The sequence below is a fragment of the Balaenoptera musculus genome, chromosome 7, assembly GCF_009873245.2.
Source record: "Balaenoptera musculus isolate JJ_BM4_2016_0621 chromosome 7, mBalMus1.pri.v3, whole genome shotgun sequence".
Classification (NCBI taxonomy): domain Eukaryota; kingdom Metazoa; phylum Chordata; class Mammalia; order Artiodactyla; family Balaenopteridae; genus Balaenoptera; species Balaenoptera musculus.
In genome coordinates, this window is record NC_045791.1 from 80,095,605 (window position 1) to 80,114,024 (window position 18,420).

General features: G+C 37.6%; 1 protein-coding gene across 3 annotated transcripts in view; it reads left to right on the forward strand.

Moving 5' to 3' along the window:
• BMPR2 (bone morphogenetic protein receptor type 2) overlaps positions 1-18,420 on the forward strand; it is a 187,162-nt gene that overhangs the window by 156,673 nt on the left and 12,069 nt on the right. For all 3 annotated transcript variants that reach the window (XM_036857146.1, XM_036857147.1, XM_036857148.1), the window contains 2 exons: positions 732-868; positions 16,713-16,885. In XM_036857146.1, coding sequence (XP_036713041.1) covers positions 732-868; positions 16,713-16,885 — 310 coding nt within the window. The remainder of the gene's footprint in view (positions 1-731; positions 869-16,712; positions 16,886-18,420) is intronic.

Consider the following 18,420-nt stretch of genomic DNA (forward strand, 5'->3'; position numbering starts at 1 on the left):
GGAGGCAGGAAGAGTCTATTTCTCTTGTGTTCTTTGCCAAGATTTTGACTAAACGATTGGTTTTCTAAATGTTGGTCCCAGAGGTCTTCTGGGTGGCTGAATATGTTAATTAAGTTTAATTTGACAACATTTTGTAAAAATCGTAAGTCTTTTATCACAAGCTGCTGATTGTGCATATTGGTGATGAATAGGGTTATTGAACAGTGGTAGAATACTTAATGATATTTCAAAATCCTTGATCTAGATACTACTTATTAAGGGGAAAAATCAGTTTATTGATTTTTTGTCAAATGGTCATTATCATAAAAATTTTTGTGACATATGAAAAATCTGGCTAGACTATATAATAGAGTCAGTGATGTAATGAGACATGACTGTACCACCCACCCACTTACATTTAGTTCTACAGACATGTTTGTTGTACTAGATCTTGGACTTTCTCCTCATAGTCACCACCCTCAATCCCTGTATGGGATAAGAATTCAGTTTTAAGTGTTAAACCTCATGTATATAATAATGTCCACCCCCACCCCCAAATTCACTAATACTAGAAACCATTTAAAAATAGCTGCCCATCATTGTAACTACCATCTAATTTATAACAAACATTTAATTTATCAAGCAAAGACTATTCTAAATAGAGCTTTTACTAATAGTGCATAAAACCCACAACAGGGTCTCTTTATAATTATAAATTTTACTCTTATCTTTTTTTAAAAAAAAAAACACAGGTGAATCTGTACCAGAATACCAGATGGCTTTTCAGACAGAGGTTGGAAACCATCCCACTTTTGAAGATATGCAGGTTCTGGTGTCTAGGGAAAAACAGAGACCCAAGTTCCCAGAAGCTTGGAAAGAAAATAGCCTGGTAAGGAAAAACTAAATTATTGAAAAAGAGGACTTATGATGAAGATGTTCAAATGTTGCTTGAAGCAAAAATAGATTGTTAATAATGGTAATAGTTTTTAGAGTTGTCTAATACCAGAAATCCAACTTACTTGATTTGTATGCTATTATATATTTTCAAAGAGGGACTAACTGTTGTGTCTGAAGTTTGCTACATTGGGTAACAGCTAGAATAATTAACATGATAATATTTTAAATATTATTGAAATTCCTTTCCATTTATCCTCTTGAGAGTGGTACCAAAAATGTTAATTAGTGCAGACTTACATATTCAAGGACTAATAGAAATTTAAACTGCACCAAAAAGAAACCAAGGTACCACATATAAATTCTGCTTATTAAAAATGCAGTTCACAACGCTGAAATATTTTCAGAGGCTCCTGCCATTTCAGTAAATTGTTGCTACAATGCTAAAAATATCTTACAAACATTTGCATACAAGACATACATCCACACACTCTTTCTCATTTTTTTTTTAACATGAGTAGGATCATCCACTATCATTTCTGAAGCTGATTTTTTCACTTAGTTTTTCATGTCAGTACATATATAGATGTACCGCTTTCTGTCCATTTGATCAGCATTCCATTATATGTCATAATTATTGAATTGCCCTCTTATTAATGACAGTACCCCGTATTTCTTATTTTAAACAACTATTTTTTAATTTAATTTAATTTATTTTTGTATACAACAGGTTCTTATTATTATCCATTTTATACATATTAGTGTATACATGTCAATCCCAATCTTCCAATTCATCACACCACCCCACTACCACCACCACCACCACCACCACCACCACCACTTTTCCCCCTTGAGATCCATACGTTTGTTCTCTACATCCGTGATTCAATTTCTGCCCTGCAAACTGGTCCATCTGTACCATTTTTCTAGGTTCCACATATATGTGTTAATATACGGTATTTGTTTCTCTCTTTCTGACTTACTTCACTCTGTATGTCAGTCTCTAGATCCATCCATGTCTCAACAAATGACCCAATTTCATTCCTTTTTATGGCTGAGTAATATTCCATTGTATATATGTACCACATCTTCTTTATCCATTCGTCTGTCGATGGGCATTTAGGTTGCTTCCACAACCTGACTATTGTAAATAGTGTTGCAGTGAACATTGGGGTGCATGTGTCTTTTTGAATTATGGGTTTCTCTGGGTATATGCCCAGTAGTGGGATTGCTGGGTCATATGGTAATTCTATTTTTAGTTTTTAAGGAACCTCCATACTGTTCTCCATATTGGCTGTTATCAATGTACATTCCCACCAACAGTACAAGAGGGTTCCCTTTTCTCCACACCCTCTCCAGCATTTGTTGTTTGTAGATTTTCTGATGATGCCCATTCTAACTGGTGTGAGGTGATACATCACTGTAGTTTTGATTTGCATTTCTCTAATAATTAGTGATGTTGAGCAGCTTTCCATGTGCTTCTTGGCCATCTGTATGTCTTCTTTGGAGAAATGTCTATATAGGTCTTCTGCCCATTTTTGGATTGGGTTGTTTGTTTTTTGAATATTGAGCTGCATGAGCTGTTTATATATTTTAGAGATTAATCCTTTGTCCATTGATTCGTTTGCAAATATTTTCTCCCATTCGAAGGGTTGCCTTTTTGTCTTGTTTATGGTTTCCTTAGCTGTGCAAAAGCTTTTTAGTTTCATTAGGTCCCATTTGTTTAGTTTTCTTTTTATTTCCATTATTCTAGGAAGTGGATCAAAAAAGATCTTGCTGTGATTTATGTCAAAGAGTGTTCTTCCAATGTTTTCCTCTAAGAGTTTTATAGTTTCCAGTCTTACTTTTAGGTCTCTAATCCATTTTGAGTTTGTTTTTGTGTATGGTGTTAGGGAGTGTTCTAATTTCATTCCTTTACACGTAGCTGTCCAGTTTTCCCAGCACCACTTATTGAAGAGACTGTCTTTTCTGCATTGTATATCCTTGCCTCCTTTGTCATAGATTAGTTGACCATAGGTGCATGGCTTTATCTCTGGGCTTTCTATCCTGTTCCATTGATCTATATTTCTGTTTTTGTGCCAGTACCATATTGTCTTGATTACTGTAGCTTTGTAGTATAGTCTGAAGTCAGGGAGGAATCTGCTTTGGCTATTCGGGGTCTTTTGTGTCTCCATACAAATATTAAGATTTTTTGTTCTAGTTCCATAAAAAATGCCATTGGTAATTTGATAGGGATTGCATTGAATCTGTAGATGGCTTTGGGTAGTATAGTCATTTTCACAAGATAGATTCTTCCAATCCAAGAGCATGGTATATCTGTTGGTATCATCTTTAATTTCTTTCAACAGTGTCTTATAGTTTTCTGCATACAGGTCTTTTGTCTCCCTAGGTAGGTTTATTCCTAGGTATTTTATTCTTTTTGTTGCAATGGTAAATGGAAGTGTTTCCTTAATTTCTCTTTCAGATTTTTCATCATTAGTATAAAGGAATGCAAGAGATTTCTGTGCATTAATTTTGTATCCTGCAACTTTACCAAATTCATTGATTAGCTCTAGTAGTTTTCTGGTGGCATCTTTAGGATTCTCTATGTGTAGTATCATGTCATCGGCAAACAGTGACAGTTTTACTTCTTCTTTTCCAATTTGGATTTCTTTTATTTCTTTTTCTTCTCTGATTGACGAGGCTAGGACTTACAAAACTATGTTGAATAATAGTGGCGAGAGTGGATATCCTTGTCTTGTTCCTGATCTTAGAGGAAATGCTTTCAGTTTTTCACCATTGAGAATGATGTTTGCTGTGGGTTTGTTCTATATGGCCTTTATTATGTTGAGGTAGGTTCCCTCTATGCCCACTTTCTGGAGAGTTTTTATCATAAATGGGTGTTGAATTTTGTCAAAAGCTTTTTCTGCACCTATTGAGATGATCAGACGGTTTTTTTTCTAAAGTGGGATTTTATCCCACTTCTTTTTTTTTATTAATTAATTTATTTATTTTTGGCTGCGTTGGGTCCTCGTGGCTGTGCGTGGGCTTTCTTTTTTTAGTTTCGGTGAGCGGGGGCCACTCCTCACTGCCGTGCGCAGGCCCCTCACCGCGGTGGCCCCTCTCGTCACAGAGCACCGGCTCTAGAGCGCAGGCTCAGCAGCCGTGGCGCACGGGCCCAGCTGCTCCGCAGCATGTGGGATCTTCCCAAACCAGGGCCCGAACCCGTGTCCCCTGCATTGGCAGGCGGATTCCCAACCACTGTGTCACCAGAGAAGCCCATCATCATACGGTTTTTATTCTTCAATTTGTTTATGTGGTGTATCGCATTGATTGATTTGCACATACTGAAGAATCCTTGCATCACTGGGATAAATCCCACTTGATCATGGTGTATGATCCTTTTAATGTGTTGTTGGATTCTGTTTGCTAGTATTTTGTTGAGGATTTTTGCATCTATATTCATCAGTGATATTGGTCTGTAATTTTCTTTTTTCTTGTAGTATCTGTCTGGTTTTGGTATCAGGGTGATGGTGGCCTCATAGAATGAGTTTGGGAGTATTCCTTCCTCTGCAGTTTTTTGGAAGATTTTGAGAAGGGTGGATGTTAGCTCTTCTCTAAATGTTTGATAGAATTCACCTGTGAAGCCATCTGGTCCTGGACTTTTGTTTGTTGGAAGATTTTTAATCACAGTTTCAATTTCATGACTTGTGATTGGTCTGTTCATATTTTCTATTTCTTCCTGGTTCAGTCTTGGAAGGTTATACCTTGCTAAGAATTTGTCCATTTCTTCCAGGTTGTCCATTTTACTGGCATAGAGTCACTTGTAGTAGTCTCTTAGGATGCTTTGTATTTGTGCAGTGTCTGTTGTAACTTCTCCTTTTTCATTTCTACTTTTATTGATGTGAGTCCTCTCCCTCTGTTTGTTGATGAGTTTGGCTAATGGTTTATCAATTTTGTTTATCTTCTCAAAGAACCAGCTTTTAGTTTTATTGATCTTTGCTATTGTTTTCTTTGTTTGTATTTCATTTATTTCTGCTCTGATCTTTACGATTTCTTCTGCTAACTTTGGGTTTTGTTTCTTCTTCTTTTTCGAGTTCCTTTAGGTGTAAGGTTAGATTGTTTATTTGTGATTTTTCTTGTTTCTTGAGGTAGGCTTGTATAGCTATAAACGTCCCTCTTAGAACTGCTTTTGCTGCATTCCATAGGTTTTGGATCATTGTGATTTCATTGTCATTTGTCTCTAAGTATTTTTTGATTTCCTGTTTGATTTCTTCAGCGATCTCTTGGTTATTTAGTAACGTATTGTTTAGCCTCCATGTGTTTGTGTTTTTTACGATTTTTCCCTGTAATCGATTTCTCATCTCATAGTGTTGTGGTCACAAAAAGTGCTTGATAATGATTTCAATTTTCTTAAATTTACTGAGGCTTGATTTGTGACCCAAGATGTGATCTATCCTGGAGAATGTTCTGTGCACACTTGAGAAGAAAGTGTAATCTGCTGTTTTTGGATGGAATGTCCTATAAATATCAATTAAATCTATCTGGTCTATTGTGTCATTTAAAGCCTGTGTTTCCTCATTAATTTTCTGTTTGGATGATATGTCCATTGGTGTAAATGAGGTGTTAGAGTCCCTCACTGTTATTGTGTTACTATCGATTTACTCCCTTATAGTTGTTAGCATTTGCCTTATGTATTGAGGTGCTCGTATGTTGGGTGCATATATACATTTATAATTGTTATATCTTCTTCTTGGATTGTTCCCTTGATCATTATGTCGTGTCCTTCCTTCTGTTGTAACATTCTTTATTTTAAAGTCTATTTTATTGATATGAGTATTGCTATTCCAGCTTTCTTTTGATTTCTGTTTGCATGGAATATCTTTTTCCATCCCCTCACTTTCAGTCTGTATGTGTCCCTAAGTCTGAAGTGGGTCTCTTGTACACAGCGTATATGTGGGTCTTGTTTTTGTATCCATTCAGCAAGCCTGTGTCTTTTGGTTGGAGCATTTAATCCATTCACGTTTAAGGAAATTATCGATATGTATGTTCCTATGACCATTTTCTTAATTGTTTATGACCATTTTCTTAATTGTTCTAGGTTTGTTTTTGTAGGTCCTTTTCTTCTCTTGTGTTTCCCACTTAGAGAAGTTCTCTTAGCCTTTGTTGTAGAGCTGGTTTGGTGGTGCTGAATTCTCTTAGCTTTTGCTTGTCTGTAAAGCTTTTGATTTCTCCATCAAATCTGAATGAGATCCTTGCTGGGTAGAGTAATCTTGGTTGTAGTTTCTTCCCTTTCATCACTTTAAGTATATCATGCCACTCCCTTCTGGCTTGTAGAGTTTCTGCTGAGAAATCAGCTGTTAACCTTATGGGAGCTCCCTTGTATATTATTTGTCATTTTTCCCTTGCTGCTTTCAATAACTTTTCTTTGTCTTTAATTTTTGCCAATTCGATTACTATGTGTCTAGGCGTGTTTCTCCTTGGGTTTATCCTGTATGGGACTCTCTGCGCTTCCTGGACCTGGGTGGCTATTTCTTTTCCCATGTTAGGGACGTTTTCGACTATAATCTCTTCAAATATTTTCTTGGGTCCTTTCTCTCTCTCTTCTCCTTCTGGGACCCCTATAATGCGAATGTTGTTGCGTTTAATGTTGTCCCAGAGGTCTCTTAGGCTGTCTTCATTCCTTTTCATTCTTTTTTCTTCATTCTGTTCTGCAGCAGTGAATTCCACCATTCTGTCTTCCAGGTCACTTATCCGTTCTTCTGCCTCAGTTATTCTGCTATTGATTCCTTCGAGTGTAGTTTTCATTTCAGTTATTGTATTGTTCATCTCTTTTTTTTCTTTAATTTTTCTAGGTCTTTCTTAAACATTTCTTGCATCTTCTTGATCTTTGCCTCCATTCTTTTTCCGAGGTCCTGGATCATCTTCACTATCATTATTCTGAATTCTTTTTCTGGAAGGTTGCCTATCTCCTCTTCATTTAGTTGTTTTTCTGGGGTTTTATCTTGTTCCTTCATCTGGTACGTAGCCCTCTGCCTTTTCACCTTGTCTGTCTTTCTGTGAATGTGGTTTTTGTTCCACAGGCTGCAGGATTGTAGTTCTCCTTGCTTCTGCTGTCTGCCCTCTGGTGGATGAGGCTATCCGAGAGGCTAATGCAAGTTTCCTGATGGGAGGGACTGGTGGTGGGTAGAGCTGGCTGTTGCTCTGGTGGGCAGAGCTCAGCATAACTTTAATCCGATTGACTGCTGTTGGGTGTGGCTGGGTTCCCTCCCTGTTGGTTGTTTGGCCTGAGGCAACTGAACACTGGAGCCTGCCTGGGCTCTTCGGTGGGGCTAATGGCAGACTCTGGGAGGGCTTACACCAAGGAGTACTTCCCAGAACTTCTGCTGCCAGTGTCCTTGTCCCCACGGTGAACCACAGCCACCCCTCACCTCTGCAGGAGACCCTCCAACACTAGCAGGTAGGTCTGGTTCAGTCTCCCCTGGGGTCACTGCTCCTTCCCCTGGGTCCCGACACTCACACTACTATGTGTGTGCCCTCCAAGAGTGGAGTCTCTGTTTCCCGCAGTTCTGTCGAAGTCCTGCAGTCAAATCCCTGTAGCCTTCGAAGTCTGATTCTCTAGGAATTCCTCTTCCCATTGCCGGAACCCCAGGTTGGGAAGGCTGACATGGGGCTCAGGACCTTCACTCCAGTGGGTGGACTTCTGTGGTATAAGTGGTCTCCAGTCTGTGAGTCAGCCACCCAGCAGTTATGGGATTTGATTTTACTGTGATTGCGCCCCTCGTACCATCTCATTGTGGCTTCTCCGTTGTCTTTGGATGTGGGGTATCTTTTTTGGTGAGTTCCAGTGTCTTCCTGTTGATGATTGTCCAGCAGCTAGTTGTGATTCTTCTGTTCTCGCCAGAGGGAGTGACAGCACGTCCTTCTACTCCACCATCTTGGTTCCAATCTCTACAAGTAATTTCTTGATTATAGTTAAAGAACAAAAATGAGAAAGTTTTCATTAAGCAATATAAATCATTTTACTGCATATGTTCACATTTTAATTGTAGATTGTCTTGATAGGATTAGAATATTTTCATTCTGGATCCAGGGGTCGTGGCATTTTGGAAAGAAGCTAGAGAGAGTTTATATGTTTCCAGATAGATTTAGATTGAGTATTTTTTCCATTGGTCATCTTTGTAAGTAGATTACCTTCATGGAAGGCTTCTGCTTCTAATGAGATTGAAACCTTCAGGTATGAGACAGTTGAAGACCTATTCCCAAGCTCGTATGCCCAAGATTGCCACCAAACTGTAGTCCCTGCTGTGGGAACTGGGACAGATTTTTAAGAGGTCCCTGACATCAGGTGAGAGGCTGAATCGTTTATCAGGATTCACTAGATGTGCCAGCCTCATAGTAGAGTACGCTTCAAAGAAAAGTCTCTTTGTGAAATTTTATCTAGTAAAATACAACTTCATCTTCCTTAAATTGTTTTATTTCTTCAGAGAAATTGGACTCCTTGTTCTGAAGTATCTCTTGGCAACCCTACCGTTACAGGATATGCATATTTTTCTGAAAACTTTTTACTTTCAATTTAGATGAGGTTGCTGAGTAAGAAAGAAGTAGTATTTGGTTCACTTCCAATTGATCCATTTAAAATCTAATGTGCTGCAGTCAGTAGAACTGCTGCTTCTATTCAATGAGAATCCAGTACTAGAGTTAGATAGCAAATACATAGTTTTATAAAATGAGAAATATCCCTTTTTTTTTTATGAAGGCATTTTGCTTCATAGTTGCATTGAAATTAAAAAACATTTTTATTGTAACAAAACTCAAAATCTTCTAAATATTAATGAATGTAAAAACTCATTTTAAAAACTGCCAGGGAACCAAACATAGATCAGTTAATAAAGGGGGAAAGAATAGTTTCCTGATAAAATGGAAGTATGGAAAATAGTTTGAGGGAAATACCTGAAAATGCATACATAGGTCTTCAGTTGCTTATATTGACATTTTGAAAATATTGAGTCATATTAACATAGATTTATAATTACGTTTTATGCATTTGTCTGAAATTCTATAGAAAAAATAGGAGTCACATCCTAAAAACACAATGATACTGGCTTTTTTGTTTACCTATGTAGTTACTTTTTAAAAAATTTTTTTTATTGATTGATTTATTTTATTTATGTATTTATTTTGGCTGTGCTGCATCTTCGTTGCTGGGCGTGGCCTTTTCTCTAGTTGCAGCGAGCGGGGGCTACTCTTCATTGTGCGCGTGCTTCTCATTGTGGTGACTTCTCTTGTTGTGGAGCGTGGGCTCTAGATCTGCGGGCTTCAGTAGTTGTGGCACGTGGGCTTAAGTAGTTTTGGCTCATGGGCTGTAGAGCGCAGGCTCATTAGTTGTGGCACATGGGCTTAGTTGCTCTGTGGCATGTGGGATCTTCCCTGACCAGGGATTGAGCCCGTGTCCCCTCCATTGGCAGGTGGATTCTTCACCACTGCGCCACCAGGGAAGTCCCCTATATAGTTACTTTACCAGTGTTCTTTATTTCTTTATATGGCTTCAAGTTATTGTCTAGTGTCCTTTCACTTGAGCCTGAATGATTCCCTTTAACATTTCTTTCTTTCTTTTTTTTTAAATTTATTAAATATATTTATTTTTGGCTGCATTGGGTGTTCATTGCTGTGTGCAAGCTTTCTCTAGTTGCGGCGAGCAGGGGCTACTCTTTATTGTGGTGCACAGGCTTTTCATCACAGTGGCTTCTCTTGTTGCGGAACACGGGCTCTAGGTTTGTGGGCTTCAGTAGTTGTAGCATGCAGGCTCAGTAGTTGTGGCACTCGGGGTTAGTTGCTCCATGGCATGTGGGATCTTCCCGGACCGGGGCTCAGACCCTCATCCCCTGCATTGGCAGGCGGATTCTAATTTCTCTTTCACTATTGGAGGATAGTTTTCTCTGATATACAATTCTTGGGAATTCTATAGAAAACACTTGTTTTCTTTCAGCAGTTTAAACAATGTCATACCATTGCCTTCTGACTTCCAAGGTTTCTGATGAGAGATTAACTGTTACCTTTATTGAGGATCCCTTATACATTTCAAGTTGCTTCTCTTGCTGCTGCCTGATTCTCTCTTAATCTTTGGCTTTTTATAACTTGATTATAATGTCCCAGTATGGAACTCCGCTTTGAGTTCCTTGAGTTTCTTGGATGTGTAGACTTATTTCTTTTATTAAATTTGGGAAGTTATTGACGATTATTTCTTCAAATATTCTTTCTCCATTTTCTCTTCTTCTGGGGCTCTCACTCATGTGTATTTTGGTGCGATTAATGGTGCCTCAGAAGTTTTATAGGCTCTGTTCATTTTCTTCATTCTTTTTCTGTTTCTGCTTCTCAGATTGGATAATTTTTATTTCCTATCTTCAAGTTTAGTAATTCTTTTTTCGCTCTGCTCAGATCTGCTGTTAACCACTCTGGTGAATTTTTCATTTCAGTTTTTGTACTTTTGAGCTCCCAAGTGTCTTTTTAATTCCTTTTTATAATTTCTATCTCTTTATTGCTCTTCTCCATTTTGTTGAGACATTGTTTTCCTGGTTTCCTATAATTCTTTGTCCATGGTTTCCTTAGTTCTTTGAGCATATTTAAAGTCTTTGCTAGTAACTCCAACGTCTGTATTTCCTGAGGACAGTTTCTGTTCATTTCTTCTTTCCTGTGAATGGGGCATACTTTCTTGTTTCTTCCCATGCTTTGTAATTTTTTGTTTAAAATTGTATGTTTTGGATATCATTATGGGCAAAAAGGAAACAAAAGAAAAATATTCTCCAAGTCTTTGGAGATTGGCTCTGTGTTGGGGCCCTCCGTTAACACTTATCCAGGCCTTTTACAATTCTGCCTTAGCCTTGACTTCCTGCTAGTGCTGAGCCTAAATACTTCCTACTGGCTGAGCCAGCCAGTTATGAAAGCTTATGGTCTTCTCTGAGCATGCATCCTGCCCTGGTCCTGTGTGTGGTTTTCTAGATTCCCCAGTATATGTGGAAGCTTTTCAATGCCCTTATTCCCCAAAGTTTCTCCACCCAGCTTTTCCTCCCTGACTTTCAGCATTTTTGTTGTGTGCCTCAACTATTATATTTTTCCCCAGGCTATAGCACTTGTTCATTTGGCTTTCAGTGTTTTCAGGGAATGTTCTTCACTTAGTCATAGCTACTTCCCTGTCCTGAGAGAGTTCTGAGTTAGGCAGAACAAAGATAGACCTCTCAAATCAGTCCTTCAGGGATCTCATACACATGTCAAAACAGCATAATTCCTTTGAGACAAGATCACTCTTCTCCCTCTGGGACCAGGTACCCACCTTGGGAACATGGGCAGCCATGTTCATATCTGCCAGCACTCCAGGGCCTGGGAGAGTTCTCCTCACCACAGAGTTCTCCTACCCTGTTTCAGTGGCCTTTCTTCTTCCAGTTATATTTTAGTTGGTTGCTGTAATATTTGACTAACTTCCAGAGTTTCAGTAAAGTTGATTTTGATAATATTTGCCAAGTTATTGGTGCTTATTGGGAGGAATGTCCCCCAAAGATCCTTCCTCTGCCATTTTGACTGAGGTCCTCACAGAGTGAACTAGGTAATATCCTCCCCTGTTTGATTTTCTGGCAGACCTGTGTAGACTTGGCATTAATTTTTTCTTAAATGTTTGGTAGAATTCATTCAGAAAGCCATCCAGGCCTGGTGTTTTCTTGGTGGGAAAGTTTTAAAATACAAATTTACCTTCCTTAATAGATACAGGAAATATTCAGGTCATCTATCCCTTCTTGAGTGAGCTTTGGCAGTTTGTCTGTTTTTTTTTCCTTCTTTTAACTTTTTATTGGAGTATAGTTGATGGCAGTTTGTGCCTTGGAAGGAATTTATCCATTTCATCTAAATTTCATCTAAATTGTCAAGTCCGTTCTCAGTATTTTTTTTGAAGACCTGACTTCCCATTGGTGACTTAATCCTCCTGTTTAATACTGTTTATTTCATTAATCTTCTCTTAACGACTTTTCCCCTTATTATGGGGTATTCAGCATTGCTTTACTCTATTTCTGGAAGTTTTCTCCAACCAAATTATTGTTTTTTAGACCCTCAAAGTCCTCCTTATAGTCATCCTCTTTGAATTCTCAGTTATTTTTCTAATTTTTCCTTTTCCCAATTTCTTATTAGTAACTTCTAAGTCTTTACTTGTGTTAATGACTTAACAACTATTATTTTAACGTTGTTTGGAACTTGTAATAGATTTTCTTCAAAAAATCAACTTGCAAATTTTGTAGCAGAACCAACCCATTTATCCACTGGGAACTTTCCTGTACCAGCATAGCTTAGAGTCAGTCAGCATAGGATAATGTATAAATTGTGGAGCTATGCTGCCTGGACTTTGATCTTAACTTTGCCATGTGTCCTAACTTCTCCTCTGGGCAACTTTTCTTGCATCTGAAAAATGGAGATGATAATAGTATTTACTTCATATAAGAATTAAATGAGTTAAAACAATCTAGTACAAAGTTAGAACTCATCAATTATTTACTATTATTATTCATCAACAATGATTCTGTCTGAAAAATGGAAACTTCTTAGACGTAGGGAGCAATGCTTCTGTTTACCTGATTTTATTCATCATCCAATACAATGCCTTGATGACTGTCTTTTTTTGGTCTCATTTTTCAAAAAGAATTTTATCAAATTATTTCCCAACTGTATAATGAAAAATAACAAATTTTATCCACATTCAATGTCTCTGTTTCCTCAAGATATAGAAAACTCAGTGTATGATTTCTAACTACTTGGATATTGGTGTTTCTGAGCTTTTCTGGGCCAGCCAGCAGTTGGTGAATGGGACTCTGTAAAATAGTTAGTGCTTTATTTTTGAAAAGGAAAGGGTCACTTTTAGTTTTGTGTGTAAGGGTGTCCAGATCTTTGCTTTAGAAAGATTTCAGTGTGTATGCTTCAGTGTTGCATTTTATGTTTAGTAATTAAGAACATGGATGAAGCTATAAATTTGTATGTGGGGGTATGTGACGTATATGTGCTTGAAAAAAAACAGAGTTTCTCTGGAAGAATACTCAAGAAATGGGTGATATTTGTTGCCTGTAGAGAGGGAAAATGGGTGGTTGGTGGATAGGGATGGGAGGGAGATTGTATTCCCTTTTTGACCTTTTGAATTTAGTGACATATTATCAATACATACATTACCCACTTAAAAAAAGTCATTTAATTAAATGTTTTTCATGCATGTGGTAAAAATTCAAAGAGTTCAAACAATAAAGCGTTATTTTTAGGGACTTCCCTGGTGGCCCAGCAGTTAAGACTCTGCGCTCCCAGTGCAGGGGCCCCAGGTTCAATCCCTGGTCAGGAAACTATATCCCACATGCTGCAACTAAGAGCCTGCATGCCAGAACTAAAGATGCCTCATGCCACAACTGAAAAAGATCCCACATGCTGCAACTAAAGATCCCGCACGCCACAACGAAGATCCCGAACGAGGCAACAAAGATCCCATCCCGTGTGCTGCAACTAAGACCAGGCGCGGTCAAATAAATAAATAAATATATATATATTTTTAAAGTTATTTTTAGCAATACAAAAAATATGCAGTGAAAACTCTTACACTCACCTCAGACATCCAAAAACCCCTCTGGAGAAGCAACCACTGTTAAGTTCCTTCTGTAGACTTCCAGAAATGTCTGCATATTACAAGACTATATGTTTTTATATCCTTTTCTAACATACTAATGGGAATTACTATACCCATTTAACCATTTTACTTAGCAGTTGGGAACATATACATCTTCCTCATTCTTTTAATGCTGCATAGTATCCATTATACCATAAATTTTTAGCAGATTGCTGTTAGAGGACATGTAGGTAGTTTCCAGCTTTTGCAGTTATAAATGACAACTGCAGTGAACATCTTATACATGCATTTTTCTGCAAATGTAAAAGTGTAGTTGAGGAATAAATTCCTGGAAGTAGTATTGCTGGATCAAAGGGCAAATACATTTGAAATTTGTTATTGCCAGATTACCCTCCAAACTGATGGCACACCCAATAATAATATATATTGGGAGCCTGTTTTTCCATCACTAACACTTTGTGTTGCAAAATTTTATTTATCGTTAATGTGGTAGGTAAAAATAGATCTTGTTTTGATTTGTAACTAGTAAATAATAGAGCCACAATTTGAAGCCAGGGGCTTCCCTGGTGGCGCAGTGGTTGAGAGTCTGCCTGCCAATGCAGGGGACACGGGTTCGAGCCCTGGTCTGGGAGGATCCCACATGCCGCGGAGCAGCTGGGCCCGTGAGCCACAACTGCTGAGCCTGCGCGTCTGGAGCCTGTGCCCCGCAACGGGAGGGGCCGCGATAGTGAAAGGCCGGCGCACTGCAATGAAGAGCGGCCCCCGCACCGCGATGAAGAGTGGCCCCCGCTTGCTGCAACTAGAGAAAGCCCTCGCACGAAACGAGGACCCAACACAGCCAAAAATAAATAAATAAATAAATAAATAAAGTAGCTATTAATTTTTAAAAAAAATAAATAAAAAATTTGAAGCCAGGATCTTAATTGAGCTGGTACTGACACTACAAAGCTGGAACTAATATTCTTAACTACTACATTTTATGTACTACCTCAACATGGTGAATAAGGTTGAGCATTTTAGCATATTTTTAAGGTATTTGCATTTCTTGTTTATGTGCACTTCGTCTATATTCCTATTATGGATTTACTATCATTTTTTTAAGTGTCTTCTTACTGGCAAGCATCATAGAAATAATTGATTCAGCCAAGAAACATCAAGAGATGCTAAAACTAGTGGGTGAAAAGTTGAATGCAGAACAGGATATTTACAGGGCTTTGAGTACTTCCCCCCCAAACGGTGATTGATTATTAAAAGGGAAAATGGAACTTTACAGTGAAGAAACCTGGCAGACACCAACTCAGTCATGTGATCAAGCTTAACTTCTCTAGTAATGGGACAAATCAAAAATGTGTACCACATGATAGGATTCAATGAGAAGAACACAGCATCTCTTCTGTGATTTTCTGACAAAGATGCAAACTTTGAATCTGATCATGACGAAACATCAGATAAGTTGAGGAACATTTTAAAAAGTAACTGGCCTATAATCTTCAAAAATGTCAAGATTATGAAGGAAAAGAAAAGTAAGTTTGAAATTATTTCAAAATAAAAAGAAAAATTCCTCTTTTCGTAACTTGGGACCAGTTCATTTTTTCAAACCAATATTAAAATCCACTAAGGTAAATGTATAACTAGTTTTTAGAGGTATATTTGTCACAAAAAGTTAGTTATAATTGATTCTTGAGTTTCTTTTATTATCTTCAAATCCAAGTCCATTTTAAATCCATTATATACAGTCTTTCCTCATTATTCATGAATTTCATATTTGGAATTCAACTACTTGCTAAAGTGTATTTGTAGTCCTAAAATCAACACTCAGAACACTGTCCCAGTCATTTCTGGATACGTGTAGAGCAGTGAAAAACTTGAGTTCAGATGTAATGTTCCCAGCTGAAGGTCTAACAAGGCCTTCTTGCTTCATCTCTTGTACTGTGAACAAGTCTCCTTTTTGCTATGTATTTAGTACCTTATTTTTCACACTTTTGTGCATTTTGTTGGTGATTTCACAGTTTAAAATGGCCCTTAATTGTAATGCTGAACTACTGTCTAGTGTTCCTACGCACAAGAAGGCTGTGATATTCCTTATGAAGAAGGAAAAACATGTGCTAGATGAGCTTCATTAGGGCATGAGGTATAGTGCTGTTGACCATGAGTGCGATGTTAATAAAGGGATAATATATATTTTAAAAAGTATCTTTAAGTACATAAAATCTGTTTTTTTTTTGGCTGCGTTGGGTCTTAGTTGCAGCATACGGGGTCTTAGTTGTGGTGTGCAGGCTTCTCTCTAGTTGTGGCATGTGGGTTTTCTCTCTCTAGTTGTGGCACACAGGCTCCAGGGCACATGGGCTCTGTAGTTTGTGGCACTTGGGCTCTCTCATTGAGGGGTGCGAGCTCAGTAGCTGTGGCAGGCAGGCTTATGGGATTGCATGACACTCAGTCATGTGGCGTGCGGGATCTTTAGTTGCAGCACGTGGGATCTTTTTCAGTTGTGGCATGAGGCATCTTTAGTTCTGGCATGCAGTTGCCCTGCACCATATGGGATCTTAGTTCCCTGACCAGGGATCGAACCCGAGTCCCCTGTATTGGAAGGTGGATTCTTTACCACTGGACCACCAGGAAAGTCCCTAAAATCTGTTTTTTAAAAGGGAGTTTATACCAACTTTCCCCAAATGGGACACTGTTGTTCATTGCTTATATATATGAATGCTACAGAATGGGACTGCTTTTGATACTACTAATGAAACTAGTTTTTAAATACGAAGAAAATACCAGGCCTTTAATATTTACGGTTTGAATGAAGCACTCTTACTAGGAGAAAAGGAGAAAAAGTTCACCTAGAGATTGAAGACAGACTAGTGCCAAAATTTCATAAAACTCAGAACTCATTTTTGAAGTGGAATTAGTGGCTATTGATTGAAATAACAGTGCTGTGGATCAACAATGACATAAATGTGTGGCCTTGAAGAAACATGTAACTTACTACAACTGCTTACTATTGTGGATAATTCTTCAATGAGTTCAGTTAAAGTTTGCTTACATACTTGCTCCTCACCTTTTGAGAAATATGCCCCTTTACAAATCTCTGAAGTCTAAGATATTTTATTATAGTTATATAAAATATTGGTTAAAGAAAACTGATTTTTCTGTCACTTCACGTCGCTAAAAAACTCAGTATTTTTTGATAAGGTACACTGTTTGACCATGTACTTTATTACAGGCAGTGAGGTCACTCAAGGAGACAATCGAAGACTGTTGGGACCAGGATGCAGAGGCTCGGCTTACCGCACAGTGTGCTGAGGAGAGGATGGCTGAACTTATGATGATATGGGAAAGAAACAAATCTGTGAGCCCAACAGTCAATCCAATGTCTACTGCTATGCAGAATGAGCGGTAAGACCCTGAAGGTTTGGAATCCCTCTGTCAGTATTTAAAACTGATACCAAACAGAGAACAGGAAATAAATACTATTAAACCAGACTAAAAGTGCAGTGATTAACTTGTACAATCTAATGTCATAATTTTTCTTTCAGTATTCCTGTTCTTTTACCAAAGTTTTTTTATGGTATAAGTGCAAGATGAAATCTGTGTTTTTGTATATCTAACGATATAGTAAAAGATTAGTCTTTCTCTGTTAATGCTCCAAGTTCCCTACAGTAATGAAGGAAAAACATTTTCATAGTTCCAAAAGTTTATAAGCACTTCTACATACTATATTGTCTTGATTATACTTTGTTGGCATTATTTGTCTTTCCCCTGCATTTTGTTTGTTTGTTTAAAGGAAATAGAACTATGAACTTGCCTATGTATCTAACCACTGCTTCACTGGAAACTAAAGTTTCCAGCCTTCCTATCCAATGTTCTTTCTTTATAGAATGCTACTACATTTACAAGAAAGCAATTTGTAAGGTCTTTTCATCCCATCATGAGCATTATTTCATGAGACATTTCTTTATTAGAAATATGATTTTTGGTTGTAAATAAAAGGGCTTAAAAAAAAATTCCTAAAACTTGGAACTTTCAGACTGTGTAATCTGTGTTTCTTTGTTCCATGTTTAGAGGATAAAGTCTTCCCACAAATTTGTCATTTTATCTAAAATGTTATGTTAAAAGTTTTCAGAAGGGCATCCAGGAAAGAGTAACCAGAGAAAATTGAGATAAAAACAACTCAATTCTTGAATCATTTCCTTTGCTATTTTCTATTGTTCTAATTTCTGAGAACGATTTGTGTTATGAACTATAGGCCCAAAATTGGGTTTACACTACTTACATTTAGACTGAATTACCTTCAGCATATAAACCTTTATTCCCATTATATCAGGAAGTCAAGAAAGGTAGAGACTAGCAATTCTAAATATAAATTTTCTCATTTTACACACATCTGAAGATAGTCTTCCTCTTCCATCTCCCTTTATCTCTGTATTTTCTATGTGATTTAGTATGCTACTTGCATCTCTCTTAAGAGTCAGCCACTTTTACTTTAAGTGTTTTTTAACTTTTCTTGACTGGTAAGAAGAAACTTTGATGCTCCTCCTTTCTTTGGCCATTTTTGCCTCCTGTGTTATTCAGCTCTACCCTTTACATGCTTCTTTTCATGTCTTCTAAATAGTTTCCCCCAAATCATAGTTCATCCCACACTCATTCCACTCTAGGTTTCATTGTATTGAATCTTACCCTACATCCCTCCTTAACTTCCTTTTCTTGTGCAGTACAAAAGCTTTTTTCTTCCTCCCCTTCCTGTCATTCCCCTCATAACTTCATCAGTCTTTCTTCATAGCACTTCTTCTCCTTTAGTTGCTGCTTTTCTGCTATAACACTTGTATCTATTAATGTTCCCAATGTTTATACTTGATTGTTTTAGTTAAAACTCTCCCTCATTTTTATTTTATTTTATTTTATTTTATTTCATTTCATTTTGTTTCATTTTA